At 36.7% G+C, this 21,336-nt stretch overlaps 1 protein-coding gene across 8 annotated transcripts in view; it reads left to right on the top strand.

Annotated features, from left to right (window-relative positions):
* LOC103555851 (ubiquitin-conjugating enzyme E2 E2) overlaps positions 1-21,336 on the top strand; it is a 343,281-nt gene that overhangs the window by 13,749 nt on the left and 308,196 nt on the right. For all 8 annotated transcript variants that reach the window (XR_011527545.1, XR_011527547.1, XR_011527546.1 and 5 more), the window contains one exon: positions 6,434-6,484. Coding sequence is in view for 4 of the 8 variants with exons in the window: in XM_070577491.1 (XP_070433592.1) it covers positions 6,434-6,484 (51 nt within the window). In the remaining 4 variants the exon portion in view is untranslated. The remainder of the gene's footprint in view (positions 1-6,433; positions 6,485-21,336) is intronic.

The raw sequence follows: 21,336 nt of genomic DNA, 5'->3' as shown, positions 1-21,336 counted from the left end.
TTACTTAGGTTAGGAAATTTTTCAGCTGTTATTTCTTCTTATAGCTTCTCTGCCCCTTTGTCTTGTTCTTCTCCTTCTGGGACTCCTATAGTATGGATGTTAGTGCACTTGATGTTGTCCCAGAGGTCCCTTTGACTGTTCTCACTCTTTTTTTTTGGTCTGTTCAGCTTGGATGATTTTCTCTAGTCTTTCATCCATCTTGCTAGTCTGTTCTTCTATATCATCTACTCTACTATTGAGTCCCTCTAGTGAATTTTTCATTTCTAATATTGTATCCTTCATTTCTGATTGGTTGTTTTTTGTATTTTCCAATTCTTTGCTGAAGTTCTCACTGAGTTCATCCATTCTTCTCCAAAGATCAGTGAGCATCCTTATGACTCTTAGTTTGTACTCTTTGTCAGGTAGTTTGTTTGTCTCTGTTTTGTTTAATTCTTTTTCTGGGGTTTTGTCCTGTTCCCTTACTTGGATTGTATTCCTTTGTCTCCTCATTTTGCCTCTTTCTCTGTGCTTATATCTATGTATTAGGTAGGTCAGCCACAGCTCCTAGTCTTGGAGAGGTGGCCTTTGTAAGAGATACCTTATGAGGCCCAGAAGTATGCTTTCTTCTCCTCATCAGTTCCAAATGTTCCAGGAGTGTCCCCTGTGTGGGCTCATGCATCCTTCTGTTGTGGCAGGGTTGCTCTTGCTGCAGGTGCCTGGGGAGGCTAGGCTGTCCCCACAGCTGGCTGGTTTAATGCTCAGCTGCGTGTAGCTGCTATGGACCCTACAGTCATTTTATTGGGTGTGGGGAGCCCCAGTACAGTTGGCTGCAAGGTGTAATAGCACATTTTTGTTGCAGTTTTTGTGTTGAGGAGGCCCCCAGTGTGGCTGCTTGCTAGGCTCAGGGGCTTACAATTGCTGTAGGCCTCAGGTCTGCAAGGCTGTTGTCAGCTCTCTCAGAATCACAGTTGAGTGCAGCCAGCCCCAGGCATGGGAGCACCCACTTGTTTCAGGTTTTGGAAGGTGGGGCTGTTCCCCTACGTGGCTATTTGAGAAGAACAAGTCTTCTGTAGCTGACAAGCCCCACAGCTCACAGGGCCACACACCCTGTCATCACAGTCCTGTCCTGTGCAGGGGCCTGGCCCACTGAAGTGGACCCAGCAGAGGCCCCACACATTCCACCAGTGCAGGCCTGCTCCTCACACATGCCTTGCCCCGCAGAGGTGGAGCCACTTGCCCTGCTGCAGAGTTTCCAGGCACCCTACTTATGGGGGCCCTCAAGTTGCCTGCAGGCTTGCTCTTGTGTGGGACCAGTCCCTAGGGTGGGCTGCCTGCCCTGGCTGAGCTGGATTAAATTGGTGCTCAATCATGTGGGGCAGACCCCTGGGCTAACAGGCCAGGGGAAGAACTCCAATGGCCTCTGCCAGAGTCTGTGTCAGCATACCTATACTAGGTCACAAAAATGGCTACTGCCAATGTTTCAGTCCCTGGGGAGGTCTCACCTCTCACCAAAATGCACGCAGAAGCTATCTGGTGAGTCTCTTTTCACCAAAGGACTGTGCACCTTTCTTTCTGGTGGTTTTAGGTTGTTTTCTGAAATAGCTGAATTTGTGTGTGGGCCCTTTAAGAGCAGGCTTTTTTCCCCCTTATGTCTGATAGCTTTTCTGGGGGTATACCTGGTTGTAGCTAATAGCCAATAAAGCCAGATGTCGTGACACTTGCCTCCATTGTGCTGAGTCCAAAAGCTGCTTGTTGTGGTAAAGTTTCCTTCCTCAGATCCCCCACCCTTCCAGGGAAGGCTTCATACATTAAGATTTCTCCTGGCTGTCCATGGAGCACCATGGCTAAAAGCTGTTATTTTTCTCCCCAGAAAGGAATTTCTGCCTCTTCCATTTTAGTCTGCACTGTCCCTTGTTGAGGGGATTCTTTTTATCCAGTTTTCAGTTCCCTCTTGGGTAATTGTTCCAAGAGTAGTAGTGAATTTGTTGTGTCCATGGGAGGAGGCAAGTTCAGAGTCTGCCTATGCTGCCATCTTGACACTGTGATTTTATTGGACGCACTTTAGTAGTGTTCTAGGAATGGCATTTGGTTTTTGACTCTAAATTTTCGTTGGATTTAAAGATTGAGTCCAGTGTATTCCATTGTGAACTTTTATTATATGGACTTATCTGAATGTGTTTTCTACTTGAGGATGCAGTAGTACTCTATAGATAATCTCTCGTAATTACTGCGTTTTCTTGATTCCAGAGGTACATTTAAAAACTTTTCAATGTTTCTGAAATCAGGATGCATCTTAAAATTGTTTTGCACAATCATTTAATTGAGGATGTCTTAAAAATCAGTAGTCTCTTAGAATCACAGATACATGGTATATATCACATTCAGAATTAAACTTGAGGCTTATTATTTGCCATGGTTCTGTGTTTTCTAGGTTAATTCAGAGACTACTTTGAGATTTAAAAAACTTTTGTGATTAGTTGCGTGATGTTTTCTTCTTGAGAATAAGTTCACTTTGGAAGATTTTGACCAGTTGATTCAATTGGTTAGAATAGGGATTCTCAGGTGACTGAGGAGTGCAGTCCATACGGGACTAAAGAACGTTATCTAGGTGGGATGAAGGGTTTTTTTTTTAATAACTGCTAAGAAAACACCTTTGTGAATCACTATGTCCATATATTAATACTCCTTGGCCCTGAGTGAGTTATTGAATTTTCTCTAACCTAAAATATATGTGTGTGTTTTGAACAGGTCAGTACGTACATACTGCTTCGGTTTTCTGAACCATTAATTCAATATGTTGATGTTAAAATGAGTGCGTCATATCTTCTCCATTTTGTATAATTTTGGTATCATATTCTTCAATCAAATCTGAATGGATCATTCTTTTCTTTCCCCTCTCTTCTTCTTAGCACATGACAGTCACATACAGTAGAACTCTTGCCATTCTTGCAACAGTTATTAGATAAAGTCTTACAAACTGAAATTTAGTTCTTATTTTGCTTCTGACTTGTCTTAGTAGTTATGTGCAGTTGCTGACTTTTGTATCATAATAACCAAAGCAGTGGCACTGCCAGATGGAAATTGGGAATTTAGGTGGTGGTTTAGTGATTTATGTCTAAAGAAATAATTTTGTCTTAAAGGTTCTGATAAAAGAAAGGTCTTTTTGTTTGTTTCACTTAGCAAGATAATTGACTGCCTTTCACCTTACCAGTGTACAGTAACTAGCCTTAGTTTCCTTACTCTTAAGTGGGGGCTGTTAAAACAGTAATTCTTGGAGAATTCACTTATTTAATTCACTTTTAATAGCCTAAGATCATCTTGTAAAAGGTACACTGTAAGTGTGAATTACTGATACTTTTTCATTTTTCTTCACCCTAAGGGACATTGCCTGAAATAGCTACTTTCCTTACCCCACATGTCAAGACTGAGAAACTTAATACATACCATGATCACAACTTTTGAGATAGAATTGAATTGCTGTCATTGAAAACAGCGGGACATCTTGCAACCGTTTAAATAGCAATTCTTAGTATAATCTTTTCTGTCAAGAGAAATACAACCACTCTTAGATAACAGTGGCTCAAAATATAATATATTGACTCATGGCTCAGAGTTGTCAAGTTTATCAGTAAATTGCTTTTGTATTGAATAATTAGATTTGGAATTATAGGCATCCAGAGGGGTTCCAGTTCTGTTATAGAATTCTATGACAGAAAATTATGATTTATCAAATTTTTTTAAACCGAAAGGGACAGTATAAGCATAAAGCAAGACGAATTATTTGAAAATCCCAAATAAGTTCTTTTATGTTAAAAACAGTTTTCTTTGACAGTCTAAGCATGCTCTTTGCAGTGCCTATTCTTTTGGTCCTCTTAGTTTAAAAGACAATGTATAAAAGTTATTCATGTTTCTGGTAACAATTAAACAGTACAGAGACATTTTTGATGGAAAACAATAGTTTTCTGTCCAAACACTCTCCCTATCCCAATTCCATTCCCTTGAAGCGAACTTTTTTAGCTCTCTGGTTTTAGTCCTTCCATCAGTTTTCTGCATAGCTCTAAATAATATACCTGTTTGTTGAATTGTTAACTTAAATAATATCTTTTGACTCCTTCCTGTGAAATTTGAGGATGTAGCTTGTTTACTGACTCTGCCTTCCTTCCTTTTCCCTCCTCCCAGTTAATGATAGTTAGATTTAAAAAAAAAAAGTGTTAGTTGTCTTTCTAAACTAAATGATATAGTTAAGCCACTATTTCTTATTCTTTCAAATTTCAACAGTATTTCTTGGTTCCCTACTTTGTAAAATGGGGATATTAATACCTTTGTTCTTCCTTCCATCTACTCATACCCCTCCTCTATGCACTTTTAGCTGGTTTCTATTGCTACACTTAATTTAACATCTTCAAGGTTAGTAACATTTACATTTTTTAGTGCAGCTGCAACTCATCTTCTGTGCTTTATCTGTAAGTAAAAGATCAATAAATTGTCTGTACATTTATTGTAACTAAATATTCAGTGATGGACCAAATAGGATATTAGGATTAGATTTCCTTCAAGTCCAATGTCATGTTATCTAGGCTACAAAATAGATCAAATCTCTCTTTTTTCCCTTTAACATCTCTTACTTGGTTTAAATCAGTTTACATTTTAGTTTCCTTCATATTTGATCTATGATTTTCTTATACAGATGTTTTTCTTCTGTGATTTCTGGTTGTCTCCTCCCCCCCCCCCAGATTGAATAATGTATCTTTATTATATCCTTATACAATCTGCAGCCCCCTCTTGGCCATCTCAACTTGTTTAATTTACACCCATCCGCTTTGTCTTTCAGAAATATGCTGCAATTTCTCATCCATTGGTGACCACCTCCCTTCTCCTTGCCGTTTCTTCCTTTCTGTATTTTGCCCCCACCACAGGTGGGGTCCTGAAGGAGTGGGAGGTGAATGTGTGTGTTCAGTTTGCTCTTAGACCTAGACTTACCCATTTAGTTTTAAAGTGCCTGTTTTATACTTTTGGGTGTGAAATCCGTAACGGGTGTTTTTCTATATCAGATCTTTGAGACTTCTCTCATTTAATTATGGGCCATATGTACTTGATATGCGTGTAAACATATCATAGAACCCGTATTAGAAGGAAATTATATGTTTTAAAGATAAAAGAGATCATGGAATTTGTCCTAGTTCACCTCTTTGTTTTATAGGACAGAAAACTGAGGCTGAGAGAGAGAGAACAGGTGTGAGCAGTCTTTTTACCCAAGAACTCTCCATTAATGACATAGCAGAATTAAAATGAAAGTTTTTTTGTCTTTGAATTTATTAGTCGAGCTGTACTTCATAATGTCTACCACCTTGAATCACGTGGCTTAGAGAAGTGAAAATCATGTTAGTAGCATTGCAGTTCCTTTAGGAAGTTGGTGCCAATCCTCTTGGAGGAGTCTCGTCTATTCTGGTAGTTCTGTTAATTGTCTTGAAAAAGATGTAGAATGAAAATGTTTGAGAGTAAATGTTTTGTTCAGATTCTTGTTTTTTAAGGTACTTCAGTTATTTATTGTCCATGTACTATCACAAGAATGACCAAACAGCAAGCATCCAGCTGCTAGTGAATCTCATATTTAAAAACCAGGCAAAGGCGAAGAAATGATTTTGAGGGTGTTTTTCTGTATTTGGTTTAACAAAGCCTGTTTTAATAATGCCCGAATGATAGTTAAGAGATTGCTAAGCATAGTCTTACAAAACAGTGTAGCATTGTTAACCTTTGTATATGTATGTAGGGAGTTAGGTGCAATTAAAACTGGAAGTTGAAAATAAAGCATGATGACAAAAGCAGGCTTCTTTAAAAGAGTTCTTTGCATGAAGCTCAGGCAGTGACAGATATTAAAATATTTATCCACATATTATTAGGCTAGTGCCACCAGAAGGAATAGTGTCAAACTTGAAAACCTCAACCTCCTGCAACCTACAGGTTTCAGAGAGGAATGCCATTTATAGTTTGATAGCAGTTTCAGGTGTTGGAATGACATCCTGATAATCCTTTCTTCACCAGTTGATTCGATCAATCAGGATGCTTGGATTCAACTTAATATGATCATCTTTGCATCCTCTATGGGAAAGTTCTAGTACAAACCAGAAGTTGGAATGATCTATAAATAATGTAGCAAAAGTTTCCAATTTAAACCAGAAGTTTTGGTTAGTGTTATCAGTGGTTTAATGAAATTTTAATTTAAGTCATAGGCTGCTTGCACTGATAGTGGCCAATCTTGTTACCCTTTGTAGGTGCATTGTCAAAATCATGGGAGAAATTACTACTTTGTTATTGTATATGATGATTTATGCAGTATTAGTATTTCAAATTAAAAACATACAAATGGGAAATATTAATGTAAAAGTATAACATTTTGATGACCTATTAACAGAGTGAAGGCATTTTAACATAACTTTTTGTCTTTATTTTAAAGAATTCAGAAGGAACTTGCAGAAATTACGTTGGACCCTCCTCCCAACTGTAGGTAAGTACTTATGGATTTTTATTTACTTGTATCTTTTGCAGAAGGTATAATTGAACTGTTTTGTCTGTTGTGCAACTGTTGTTGTTACAGTTTGATTAATTAGTAAAAACAACATTGTGGTTCCGAGTTAAATCACCGTGGAAGACAGTGGTGGTGGTTGTTTCTGTGCAGAATTGGTATATTTAGCAAGTAGTTTGTAGTGGTAGAGTGGAGTTGCCAAAAATAGAGTAATGCAATAACGATGAGATTATGAAATTATAGAGTAACAAATACAATTATCTTTTAATGGAAGAGGTGTTAGGGCCTTAAGTGATTTCTTTAATATTAATAGTGTGTCTAAAATATTTGCTATTTGATAGTTATTCAGTTGTTATCTTATTGGAAATTGATTTTTAAAAATACTGGAACATTAAAGTGTTTCTTCATGGTTTACATTATTTCTTATAGTCATTGGTTGTGACTGAGAATGGGTAATTTGAGGCAATAATGTTAAATTTAAAACAGTCTCTCCTTTATGACCACATGTCCTCAATTTTCTGGTCAGACTTTACTTATAGGAAGTAAAAGTGCTTGCCTGGAAATGATTAATGATACACAGGTACATAGAGGAAGAAGAGAAGGGTAACCTCCTGCCTTAGACTGTATCTTGGGTCTGATGCAGTAGTTGGAAGATGGCTGTTTGGCTGTTTTAAAACTCTTCTTTCTGTTTCAATATGAGGTCGGTGTTGGAACCAGGCCCACATGGAGTTTGTATAGTTTAAATTGGTAGTCTTGTGGATTGGAGGTGAGAGGGCAGATTGCAGAAAAATGCTTCCAATATTAAATGCAGGTAGAATTTATTGTTTTGTATGATTTCTGATTTTACTGATCTTACTTTTATGTGAAAGCAAAGATAACTATAGATATTAATGAAAGTGAAAATTTTGCTCCTGGCTATATTGATAGTTGGCTAGTTGACAACTATTTTGTGTAATAAAGCCTAATGAGGCTTATTATGTTTGTAGTGAATCTAATACGGTCCTTACATGAGAATCATATACAGTATATAAACTTGCAATAATGTTCAAAGAATATTTCACTCAAAAAGAATAAATATTTCTTTGTTAGGTAAAACTGTTTAACAGTAGGACTTTTTGTCACACTTAAGATTGTGTTATGTCAGAGCTGTCTCAGATGGCACATCATTGTTTAGGCTTTGGTGGCCAGTTCGTGGAAGTGGATTGATTTGCAGAAAACTTCCAGTTTGGGTGAAACTTAAAATCTCTTATTTCATAGGATAGTATTTGTTTTAATGGTTTGAATCCTTTTTAAAAAAATTAACTGTTACACCACATTTATTATTTTTATAACCTTTTTACAAACAACCAAATTGGTAAATATGTGAACTTAGTTTATATACTCATTTGCTTAAATTTTGACGACAGACTATTGGAAGAATAAACAAATTACTTTGTTTAATGAGCTTGTTTAAGGCTCATTTTTGATTAATGTAATCCACATATATCATGTGATGGTTAGACTCATTGCAACTTTGCTATCAGATATATTATTTTCTAATACATAAGTTTAGTTTAGCTTTGACTTATTACAGGTAATAATTTAACTTTGATTAAACCAATATATTGTAAACATGCATGAAAACTTAGTCTGAGGAAAGGAATTACGTAATGTTTATTACTTAAACTAAAATAGTTAAAAACCATCGTTCTACTTAAAGTAAGAAAGAAAAGTTTATAGTGTCATCTGAAATTTGGAGATTTATTTTTTCATTGAGCCTCAGTTAATGATATCATTATTGGTTATGTAAGCTCTAAGTACAGCAAAATATATGTAATAGTTTTTCATTTTTAAATGTAGATGTCACAGTTTCAGGAAAGATACCTACTTTGTTGTGTTTTCCCCCTAGTTTTATTGAGATATAATTGAATATAACATTGTAGAAGGATATCTACTTTGGTTAATTTGCTTGTTTACGAGAATTTGCACAGAAATCTATTTAACGATATGAAGATTGGATAGCGAATAAGTTTGCTTTAGAAGTGAGGTTATGGTGCAGTGGCTTTGGCTCCTTTTATTGATCCCCAAATAGTTGATTGGGGTGGATCAGGCATAGGTAAAGATCGTATCCACCGTCATGTGGGTGGTGCTCCCATTGGGCAAGCAAAGGATCCTTTATGTTGTGGCTTACTGGGGAGTGGTGATTAGTTCTGTATTCCCTATGTGCTCATGTTGCTTAATATAGATGTTCACTGTGCTTGGTAAGAGGATTACTGTGGTCTCTGGATTGTTTGGTGTCAAATATTTGATTGTGGTTTATAGTAAAATCTGCCCATCTTTAGTTCAATGAGAATGTGGTTACTCGCTTCAGAAAGAGAAGTTAGGGCATAATTTTAGTTTGGCTTATTTTTGGCACATAGTTAACAGTGCTTTTGTGGTTGATTTTTAAAAGTTCTGTGCTGCCTTCATGTGTGTCCTAATGACTATAATGAATTAATTTATAGAAATAGAGTAAATTAAAGCTATCTGCCTAATAGAAGGAGTCAAAATCCCTTTCCCTTTGTACTCCCTTTGTGTATTACCTTTTCCAGGACACATGCTTCTCAAAAATCCTGCCTTTTGGTTGCTTGGGTAGTTAACTTGCTATCACAGATAAAAATTATGTTCAACAGAACATCTGTGGGCTTACCTGTCAAGGCAATCAGAGTGGACAAGGATTTTATCTCTTGGCTTTCTCAGTGGGGAGGTAGGTATGTTGCATTCCACTTAGAGTGTGGTTTATCCTTCTTTTCTGGAAACCTAGACTAGTACAGCCCCGTTCTCTGTATGTCAGGTTAAAGATGAGTCCTCTGAATTTTGGTGCATCTTCTATGTAATGTCTGGTTAAGCAACTCTTGGAATCATATTGAAGGAACTAGCATGTGCTTAAGTATTCTGCAAGTCTGTCATTTGAACATGTTAGGAATATAAAGTCTTCCTGAATTACATCATTCGGTACAGGTATGTTTGTTTGAGGCATTTCTAGAGGAAGCTACTCTACTGTAGTATGGTTTAATTTTCTTTTTCAGGTTTTGAATAAACTCAAATACTACTTTGAAAGAGCAGCCACAAAATACTTTGATAATAGGTTCAATTATTTCTTCTCATGGGAAACACATGCCTCTATATCTTTCACTTTTCTTTTCACTTTCTTTGTTGTTCTTGAGGTAAAAATGTAAAAAATTTTTTAAAAACTGAGTTAATTATCTTTTTTAATATTACAGCATAAGAGTTAATGTTTAAAAATAAAACTTTATGATACAGCTAAGAAAAAAGTTTCTTTTCATAAAATCGTAGGGTCTGAAGGGTCATAGGCATAGAAAATTATATATAGTTTGAGTAAAATTTGGTTATATACTTAGAGTATTTCCTGTAGATAGTAGAACATATTTTTGCTTTGCCTCAGCTCTTATGATGGATAGCATAGTTGACCTATGACATTTGCTGGGGCTCTATCCTGAGACCTCTGCAGATCCATAAATGTTTTCATACCAGCAGCTGGGCTCTTGGCTAGAATTGCTCTCTACCTCAGTGCCTTGCACATCAGCTTAGATGGATGGAGTGGATAAAGTTCATGCCATGTCGTTACAGAGCTCTAATACTTGGAATTGCTGCCCCTTGTAAATGTTTGTGTTGTGACTTTCAGGATTCTTTACAAATTGTCAAAAGCATACATCTTAAATTCGTAAATGTCTTAATGTGTTCATTTATATTTTCTTGTTACTAGTGGAAAACTGGCAGCTAGTTAGAAAAATCTCCAGATTAAAATTAAAATTTGTGTCATTCAAAGGATAACTTGTTGTTCTGTTTTGCAGAGAAGCTAAATTCAAATTCTGTTAATGATCTGATACTGGCCAAGTTTGTATTAGGTTTAGGAGCATGGAAATGACAGAGATCCTTTTTACTTTTTGAAAGTAGAGACTACAGTAAAATGATTCATTTGGATTTTGATTTAGTAATTGAGCAAGCAAAAAGAGGAAATACTAAAAAGAGGATATAGTTCAGTTATACTAGCAGTTTTCACTTTTTATTGCTGTTTCAATTGACACATTGAACACAGGCTCTGCTTTACTTTTTTTTAAATTGTAGCAGTTTTATTGAGGTATAATTTAAAGAGTAACGTTAGTGACTTTTAGTATATTTGCGGAATTGTGTAACCATCACAATCAATTTTGCAAAATTTGGATCACTCTGAAAAGATACACAGTAACTTTTAGGAGTCATGCCATCCCCATTTCCTCCCAACTCTCCCACCACCTAGTCCTAGGCCACCATCAAATCTACTTTGTCTCTATAGATTTGCCTCTTCTGGACATTTTGTATAAATGGAGTCGTACAATATGTGGTCAGTACAAGCATAATGTTTTCAAGATTCATCATGTTGTAGCATGCATCAGTACTTCATTTCTTTTTGTCTCTGAATAATACTCCATTGTATGGATATATTGCATTTTATTTATCCATTCATTAGTAAATGGACATTTGGGTTGTTTCCACCTTTTGGCTAATATGAATAATGTTTCTGTGAACATTTGTGTACAAGTTTTTGTGTGGGCCTTTGTTTTCATTTCTCCTGGGTATATACCTAGGAGTAGAATGGCTGGGTCATATAGTAACTATGTTTAACCTTATGGGGAACTGCCAGAATGTATTCCAAAGTGGCTGCACTATATTACCTTCCTACCAGCAGTGTATGAGAGTTCCAGTTTCTCACAGCCTTGGCAATTGTTATTGTTTGTCCATCTTTTTTTTTTTTTTTGAGGAAGATTAGCCCTGAGCTAACATCTGCCGCCAGTCCTCCTCTTTTAGCTAAGGAAGACTGGTCCTTGAGCTAACATCCATGCCCATTTCCCTCTACTCTATATGTGGGACACCTGCCACAGAATGGCATGACAAGCGGTGCATGGGTCTGCACTCAGGATCTGAACCAGCGAACCCTGGGCCACGAAAGCAGAATGTGCAACTTAACCACTGTGCCAGTGGGCTGGCCCCTATTGTCTATCTTTTGGTTGATAACTGTCCTAGTAGTTGTGAAGTGGTATGTCATTGTGGTTTTGAGTCGCATTACTCTAATGGATAATGATGATGGTGACCATCTTTTCATATGCTGATTGGCCGTTTTTATATCTTCTTTAGAGTAATGTCTACTAACATTCTCTGTCCATTTTTAAATTGAGTTGTCTTATTGTTGAGTTGTAAGTGTTCATTATTTATTTTGGATACAGGTCCCATATCAGACAAGATTTGAAAATATTTTCTCCTATTCTGTGGATAGTTTTTTCACCTCTTGATAGTGACCTTTGAAACATGAAAGTTTTAAGTTTTGATGAAGTCCAATTTATCTGTTTTTTTCTTTTGTTCTTTGTGCATTTGGTGTCATTTCTAAGAAACCATTGCCTAATCCAAAACTATGAAGATTTGTGCCTATGTTTTTCTTCTAGGAGTCCCTTAGTTTTAGCTTTCATATTTTGCTTTCTGATCCATTTTGTATATGGTGTGAGGTAGAGGTCCAACTTCATTCTTTTCCTTGTTGTGGGTACCCAATGCCCTCAGCACCGTTTGTTGAAAACCATTTTCCTCATTGAATTGTCTTGGCTTCCTGGTTGAAAAATTGTTGGATCCTAAATGTGAAGGTTTAGTTCTGTACTGTCAATTTTATTCCATTCATCTATATGTCTATCTTTATGCCAGTACCACACAGTCTTGATTACTGTAGCTTTGTAGTAAGTTTTGAATCAAACTGTAAGTCCTCTAACTGATTCACTTTTGATTGTCTTAACTCATTAGTTAAGGCATTCCCAGTATAGAAGAGGCCATAACTGGACATAAACCTAACCGCTGTCTCACCTTACAGTTGATGAGAGCCATTTAATAGAGGAAAATGTGTTTTCCGGATCATAGTAACTAAAACAGTATATAGGGAAAATGTGTGTGGGTTAACCTTTTTCAAAATTATGTCACAGAACAGGAAGGCATTAAGATAGAAATTAGGGACAGTGCCTATATAGGTGTGATCTCTAGAAAGAGCCACCAGTGCAAAAATGTAATTATTGTCACTACTTATTTTCCTTTTTTGGTCATTGTAGTAATATTTATATACCATTTGGTAGCTTTTCAAGGACTTTCATATATGATCTCATACTTAGTCTTTTCAGCCACTCTGAGACTCATGGGGTTAAGTAGCATGCTCAGGGTTGCAAAGCTAGAAATGGCTGATTTGGATTTAAACTCAGGTTTTCTGATCTTTCATTCTTTATTTTTCCACGTGTGTGACTAGATAGAGAAATACATTCAAAGTTACATTTGTGGCTAGTTATTTGTGGTTCAGTTAAGGGGGAAAAAAAGAAAATATCAACATGAAGGCAATCCAAAAAATCATTTGTACTGTGTTTGATGTGTGTTTCTACCACACTCCCGTGTGTGTGTGTGTATTTGTGTGGGCACATATGTTAGTGTGGCGTTATTACTGGCACTTGTCCAAGTGAAGAATTTCTTTACATTTGACAGTTCTTACCTCTGTGTTTGTAGATGTCTGCACTTTTAATGCCAAATTGGTTTTTTCCTGTTACCCTGATTCTAGGTCATGTTCTCGTACAGTTTACTTTAGTAATTATTGAGGGCTTCACATTAAATCTGTGCTAGGACTAGAGTAGGCTGGAAGAAGATATCCAGGTATAGTTCCTAATCCTAACGATTGTTACAACCAGTTGAGATATAAAACATACAGGTGCTTAGAGTACCAAGACTCGGAGAATGATAGTACTGTTGGCAGAAACTGCCAATATCTATTGCCTCTGGGAATCTTAAAATTGATAATGCTTCCCTCTTTACTTTGGTTGCCTAGAAGCTATTAGCCTTGTTTACTCTTCGACTTTAGTAATTAACTGCATTCTGTGTAGAAACCTCAACTCTGGATGTATTTTATTTTCTTACTCTTTCTTTCCTGCTTTATATCCACATCTTCATTTTGTACTTTTGTACTACGTACATTTTATTAAGCCATCTCAGAATCTTTTTGGAGCAAGGCAGAATATGAGTCAGTAAACAGTATGAAGAACTGAAAGGTGATGTAAATGTGTACTGGTTAACAGAATGCTGGAATGCCTCTTATGAGGAGTCATTAATATGATAAAATTTAAATATACATTAAGGGTTTGTGTTATATAGAATACCGAATTATTCATATTCATCTTTCTTTTCTTTAGTGCAAATAACAGTAATATTTTTTATTCAGTCCGATGAGTTCTTGACTCCACTGCTGCAGTGTTGAGTGGTTTTGCACAGACTTTACGAAGACAAAAGTCTTTAACATTCGAGATGCATTGAGTGGGTAGAACAGATAAAGAATCGTTTGGAATAGCACCTGAGGGTTGGAGAGCTGTGGAGTTGGAGTCCGTGTGCAGCATGACAGAGAATGAGAAAGGTGGTCTTACCTTACGTTACTTTGGCAGTTCAGAGTTTCAAGCTTATGTTCTTATTTACTTACCTTTTATGATTTTTTAGGGTGCACTCTTTTGTTACTGCCAAGAGTGTATTTATGGTTTTCCTTTTTCCTTTACCTTGAGGCTGACTTTTCACCTGGGGCACAACCAACATAGAGCCTTAACAGGCTGTTACTTCAGATGGAGAACTTCAGGTGTAATTATTTTATGTCGTGTAACTTTACTTCAAAACTGTAGTTGAAGAAGACATAACTATCTCAATAAAATCACCAGAAAAAGTCCTTACTCTTATTTCAAAATATTATTTTTTTATGTATGCCTTTAACCATAGATGTAAAAATGTTTATTTCATAATAAAAGAAAACGTTGAGTGATAAAGTGAGTTTAGTGCCCATTACTTGAGGTCTCTGATAGTTTATTTCTTTTTTCCTGATCTTTGTTGCCTTAAGAACAGTACAAGAATGTCTGAAAAAACATATATTAAATGATCACACTGGGATTATATTTTATAATAGCAACAGAACATTTTATCACTTATTTTAGTTTGCCCAGTTTTATAACTGGTTATTATTTTAGATTTATTACCTAAGCACTTTAAGTAGAAAGTATCATTTTACTCTCTAACATGTAATATTTTAATTCCTGTCGCTGTTTTATCTTTTAATATGTCCTGAAAACTGTATTCTTTAGTGCACCCAAAGCATTTTTTACAGTGATTATTATATTCGACTTAAATCTTTTATCAACTAAGCATTATTGCAAATAAGTAAAACTTTATTTTGTTAGTGTATTTTATTTTGAGAACAATACAAATTTTGATTTTTAAATTTATGTTGTCAAAATTTGCTTTTTGACTGTTTTTGTAAACATTCATTTAGAAGTGTACATTTAGAATGTCTACGTCCTTTAGGGACTTACTGAGAGGCCTTTAAATTATATCTAAATCCATACTTGTGTAGAAGCAGCACATTATTCTAAAATGTATAATAGAATCAGGCAAAGCCATAAGCTAAAATTCTTTTCCTATTCCAATACATAGCAGGTAGACTCTGTGTCTCCTCTCACCTACAGTCATGAGTCACTTAATGACAGGGACACATTCTGAGAAGTGCGTCGTTAGGCGATTTTGTTGTGTGATCATAGAGTGTACTTATACAAACCTAAATAGTACAGCCTAATATACACCTAGGCTATATGGTACTAATTTTATGGGACCACTGTCGTATATGCAGTTCATTGTTGACTGAAACTTTGCTATGCGGTGCATGATTGCACATGGAAGATGAAGCCTAGTAATACTTTGAAACAAACCGAAAGGAGAGGCAGGTCCCTTATACCAGAGCCAGAGTTTCTACTTTGGCACCTGCTGTTTCTTCTGCCTAGAATATAGCCAGCCCCCTCTCCTGTGCTCCAGTTCTGTCAGTTCTCCTGATGCTTCATATTACAACTCTTTTACCCACTCGGATGAGAGCTCTTTTTTTAATCTCTGTGTTTCAAATCTTAGCCTTCAGTTGATGTTCAGTGTACTTATGAATGAATAAATATAGTTAATTATGCTAGGGAGCTAACAGCTATTGAATACCTCCAGTATTTGAGGCAGTGTGCTGAGTGCTTTACCGTTTACCATTATCTCATTTAATCTTCAGGACCATCCTTGAGGTAGATAGACTCATAGGATATTGAAACTGGAAAGCTTATGGTCTAGTACTCTCTCCAACCCAGAGAGAAAATTGTACTTCTCCAAGGATGTACAGTTTAGTGACAAAGCCAGGACTAGAATTCAGTTCTGATAGATCAGTGTGTTGCTTATTTCATTGATAGAATGGATACAGTTTATATATTTAGAAAATTTAGATAATTAATATAAACAAGGAAATTTGGGAATTCTTATCAATGATCGTGAAGTACATTTGAAAGGAATTGGAGTTATTTTTGTCTGGAGAAGTGAGGGGGCCATAGTAGCTGTGTTTACCTGTTTTCAGACACATAAAATGGAGGAGAGATTAATCTTAGTCTATGTGATTTCAGGGAGTAGAACTAGCACTGCTGTGTTAAATTAGAAGGAAACCATTTTCTTCTTGATAAGAAGGCTTCGTCTTCAGTCAGAGCTGTCCAGAGTAATAATGGACGATCTCAGGAGGTAGTGTGTGCCCTGTCTCTGGAGGAATTGAAAATGAATCTGTTTGCTTATTTGAGAAGGATTTTCAGTTGTCAAATGTGAGGTAGTACTAGAAGGATATTTCGCAGCTGCTGGACCTTAGACAAATGAAGTATGTTTTTATCAGCTTTTGTCCTCTTCTCCCATGATTATGACTCATTTTTCCTCTCTTATTTGCCTTCTTGGAGCCTTTAGTACGTAATTTATATAGTTTATTGGCCTGACTATTTAAAGCACCCATTTATTTGTTTTTAGTTCCATATCTGAATTAGTAAGTGAGGCTTTTATTTCTTTCTTTACTCATAACTTTTAAATTTATAAGAAAAGGACGATATTACAGAGAATGAGGAAATAAGAGCCTGGTGTGGGGTTTAGGGACATAGGTTAATATCCATCAATTTGATAGGTCCCAGATTATTACATGTTGTTTCATAAACTCCACTTATCTAACATAGTCAAGAAATAAAAATGTTACTGTTAATCAAATACTAACATAAATTGAATTAATCCTCTAATTGAAATCTTTTGAATATTCATTTAGTCATTATACATACTACCTTCAAGTCTATCAAACTATGTAACAAACTGTTTGGAATCCTCATGGTTTCCTCCTCGTCCCTGTGGTCCTGGAAAAAAATTATTTGTATCTTTAGAAATTGAATAAATAATAAATGAAGAAAATTTATGGTTTATTTGGGATGTGTTTTTTCTGACATAAATGTTCCATGAGCCAAGAAGTCTTAGGATTAAAAGAAAATTCGAAGTTTTAAAGATTTCAAATGACAGAATACACTAAAGAAACTACCACTGCTCTTGACACATACATGTGAACTTTCTTTTTCATTTGTGATCTTAATGACTGAGAGATATTTAAAAACTTTTATCCAATCTTGTGAAAAGATGACTGTCATGTCTATAAGCTAGGACAAAATTCTGTGACCTAATGCATCAGAGCAGAATGATCTGAGACCTGCATGTAAGTGGTGAACTGGAAGAAGGTGACAGATTCAGCTGCAAGTGCTGGAAAATCCTTGCCTGAAGTTAGGGCAGGTTCTGAAGAGTGGCAAAACTGCTTATTCCTTTAAGCAATTGGCATTTTGCCGTTAGGATGAAGTTAGCAGGCAAATGAAGCCCAACATGTGCAGACTCTGGCTTCCACGTGGACAGGTAGTCCCTAAGGGGGTTTTCAGGAGGGGAACTGGCACTACCCTGGGCCTACCGAGGCAGGGAAAGGTGGTCTAGGATCTGAGAAGGTAGAACTGTAAGGGTTTGGGAGTCACGGCCCCTTGACTAAAGTAGGATAGGATAGGAGTAGTCTCTCTCAGTTCTTTCTGAGTTAACTATCTTGTTTTCCAGTGTAAGGTAAAAGATTTGCCATCTTAGCCAAGCCCTCATGCATCACTTCAGTAAATGCTCTGCTACAGCCTCGTTCATAAGTGATATTAAACAGTGTTATGATCCAACTTTGCAAACAACTGGGATTTGAGGTGTGAGGGAAAGGGATAGATAAGTTTTAAGAGGAGGCAAATGAATTACATTTACTATCCTGTTGCATTAATATTAAATCCTTTAGAAATTTTTAGAGTTCATGTAATAGATATTTTGTCTTGGATGATTTCTTAATACATTGAAACAAAACCTTGTGCATTTTGCTCTAAATTTGAGTGGCTATAAGACACTTCTGGCACAACCCAAATGACTTGGACTATCTCCAAGTAGCTTTAGTTATTGCGGTACCAAATTATGAGTTAGCTTTGCCTAAAAGGTGAAATCGACCCCAAAGACAACATTAGAGGTAGCTGCCAATATTTATGTAGCAGACTTATTCCATTCTTAATTATCTGCATTAATGGAAAATTAATAATTCACTATGTGGTATAAGGTGAAAATACATAGTATTTAAAAATCATGGAATATGAATCATAGATAGTATTCTGAATATTAGAATGGACAAAGTGTTTTAAGTACTAAATTCAGGGTAGCCTCAAGTATGTAAATATAGATGTTAGAAAACATTTAATAAGTATCAAAATTATCATATAGTAGTTATCTAAAATTGATTCTTTCTCCTTCTTCAAATTATGTATGGGCCAGATGTGTCCAGCTTTCAAGTGGCGAGCAGAGGTTAAACAGTTCTTGAATATTTGAGCTCACCAGAGGTGTGGGTTAGTGGGTTGGTTGCTGACAGAATCTTTTTACAGAGAAACAGAACTATACATGGTTTCTGATGTCATCATTGTTCGTACTTGAAATAGTCCTTCATTCCCCTACTTGCCATCATTTTAACAAGTTAGAGGTTTCGACTGGGACATGAGCAAATTGAGTGTGGCTTTGTAATCAGCCAGTTGGGGACTCCTGACTCTGGATTTTGAAGATGGTGAACTTTGGTTAGCAGATTTTCAATCTTCTGTGTGGAAAGTAGTCAAAGATGGACATTGAGTTGAACAGTCTGAATGTTCAACTGAACATGTAATTGGACACATACATGTAAATGCACCCAGTGACCTTCAGTTCCTCCATGGTCAGGCCCATCATCTGGGGATCCAACTGGGGAGTTTTGACTAACCTGGAAAGTAGAGACTATTTGAGTAAGCACACTTTTTTAGGCAAGAGATTGGGCAGGCTTAAATTTGTAATTGTGTGCTTATAACATTAACTTTATAAGTTAGGCATGGTCAAGGACTGTTGGGATTGATGCCCCATAGTTTGCTGGAGGCTTGGGAAGGGGGAGTTCTCCTGACATATCCCATGAACTTAGGATAAGCACTTCTTTCTAAGTGTTTATTAGAATTATGGTAAAATAGAGCAGAAATGCATTTTGCCACGTTGTTAAAAGGTAAGAATTTGTCAGAGGAATAAGTATAACCTCCATGTTTGACAAAGAAACTGGTCAGAGATTAATAGGGAAGCTAATGAACAGGCTTAAAATGGTATTGGGGCCTGGGAAACAGCAAAATAAAATTACATTCTTGAATAAGAGTATGTAAGGTGCTGGTTTGTTCAGAAAATAACTATTAGGTTAAGTGAATAATAAAATAAGCTGAGTAGGGTGTATTTTGAGATTAATATTCATTTAACAAATGTTATTAAACCATTTAATAACATTTAACAAATGTTATTAAACCAACGTTTTCTTAGGGCATATTATGTGATCAGCACTGTGCTGGATACTGGGCATACAATTATAAACAAGACAAAAAGGGATTTCCAGCCTTTGTGGAGCTTACGTATCAGCTGTGAAGACAGACTGGGACTTGTATTTAAAAAAACCCAAAACTGCCTTACCGGAAGAGGGAAGTAAACAGGCATAATAATTGCTGTGAAGAAAATAAACTAGGGATGAGTTTTAGAGTAGGGATCTGCTTTTACTTTGGTTTTGGAAGGCTTTTCTAAGGAGGTGACATCTAAACAGAGAAATAAATGAAGAAGCGGTACTAGTTACATAATGTGTGGAGGACCCTTGGAATAACAAGCTATATGTACTGAAACTCTAAAGCAGATAACATGCTCTGGTGTTTAAGGAGTTGCAAGAAGTCTGGTTTGGCTGTAACGAAGGGGAGTGGGGAGTGGGCAGGGGGAATGCTATGGCACAAGATAAGATTGTAAAATGAGACTGAGGCCAGATCAAGCAGAGTTTGGGTTTTATGAAGTTTGCTCTGGCTGCTGGAGTGGAGGGGTGGGTATAAGATTGGAGGTTGATAGTCATGCAGATGAGAGAGGATGCTATTCTGAATTGAGGTGGTTTCAGGGGAGATGGAAAGAGGGTAATTTGAGGTGTAGTTTTTGAAGGAGAATTGCCAGAACTTACTGATGGATAGATGGCAGATTTGAGGGGAATGTTAGAGGAAAGGGAGAAATCGGATTGGGTTTGTGTCTTTTAGGGAAATGGTGGTGCCTATTCTGAGGGAAGTGGTTTGGCAGACAGGATCAAGAGTTCTATTTTGGATATGTTAATTGTGAAAGGTCAGTGAGATATCCAAATGGAGATGTCAAACAGGCAGTTGAACATGAGTTGGAGCTCATTGGAGAGCTGGAAATATCAATTTGAAGTTGTCATCATAAAAATCTTTAAATCTACAGAAATTGATGAGTTTATGTATGAAAAGTGTGTAGAAAAAGAAGAGGACCCAAAACCCAGTCCTCTGAAACCGTAGAATTTAGAGATGGGTAAAGGAGGATGAGCCAGTAAAGGAGTTTGCCATCCAGGGAGTAGGAGGAAAACCAGGAGAAAGGTTTCTCTGAAATCAAGAGAGAGAAGGGAAACACTCAGTTCTTAGTGAATGTGTCTAAAATTGATCATGAATGAAATGTTCAAGTGAATAAAAAAGTGGAATATGATTGTAATTACTCTCCTCACCAGGAAAGTAATAAGTGAATAAAGACTATCAAGTTGCGCTGAGATTTCAAGAGTAATTTCTTTTGTAATTTTCCAAGATTATCCTTAGTACCTATCAACCGGACTCCATAATTGGGCTCAAGAGGGAAGGCTTTCCCCTTGGGAAGCAGAGTTTTGCCCATCTGGATGTTGTCCAGTCAGGCTCAGGATCCAACTTAATTAGGAACACTTTTGAGAACTCACAGCTGGACTATGACTATGGACTGAACACAGCTAGTTGTGTATGTGTCATTATTTATTGTCTTTCTCTTAGTCTAGTTTCTCACTAGAGAAGAAGTCATGGTAGCAAGTCAGTTTATATATGTCTAACTCCCGTCTCTTGGAACACGCAATTAAGTGTGGTCAACATATACTTTTTTTCATTTTTGCCACTAAGAAAGAGCTGTCAGGAGTGTTATACCTGGAGAAGAACAAAGGCTACTGTTAAAGCCAAGGTTGGCTTAAGCATGCTCTCAAACATTTCCTGTGAATATCTGGACCACCTGTCTCTCTCTGTCACCACTTCCGTCTGTGTCTTGTGTGTGCAGAGGCCAAATAGAAGTAGCAGAGTGGGAAAGCCTTTCCCTACACATGTGTGTAAGCATAGCCTTTCTCCATTTCTTCCATTTGGACTTTAAGACCTAGCTCAAATATCACCCCTGTTCTATAAATTTCTCTGGTCTTCGCACACCCACAGCACCTGCTCCTTTGAGTTAGAGCGGCAATATTGCACAGTGGTTTCTTCTGGAGAGACTGCCTAGGTTATATGTATATATAAAACCTCTTGGTCTAGTTGTATGACTTCTCTGTGCCTCAGTTTCTTCATCTGTAAAATCACATG

Source organism: Equus przewalskii, chromosome 15, assembly GCF_037783145.1.
Source record: "Equus przewalskii isolate Varuska chromosome 15, EquPr2, whole genome shotgun sequence".
Classification (NCBI taxonomy): Eukaryota; Metazoa; Chordata; class Mammalia; order Perissodactyla; family Equidae; genus Equus; species Equus przewalskii.
The sequence above is the reverse complement of the archived record's forward strand: the minus strand, read 5'-3'. Positions and strand labels throughout refer to the sequence as shown.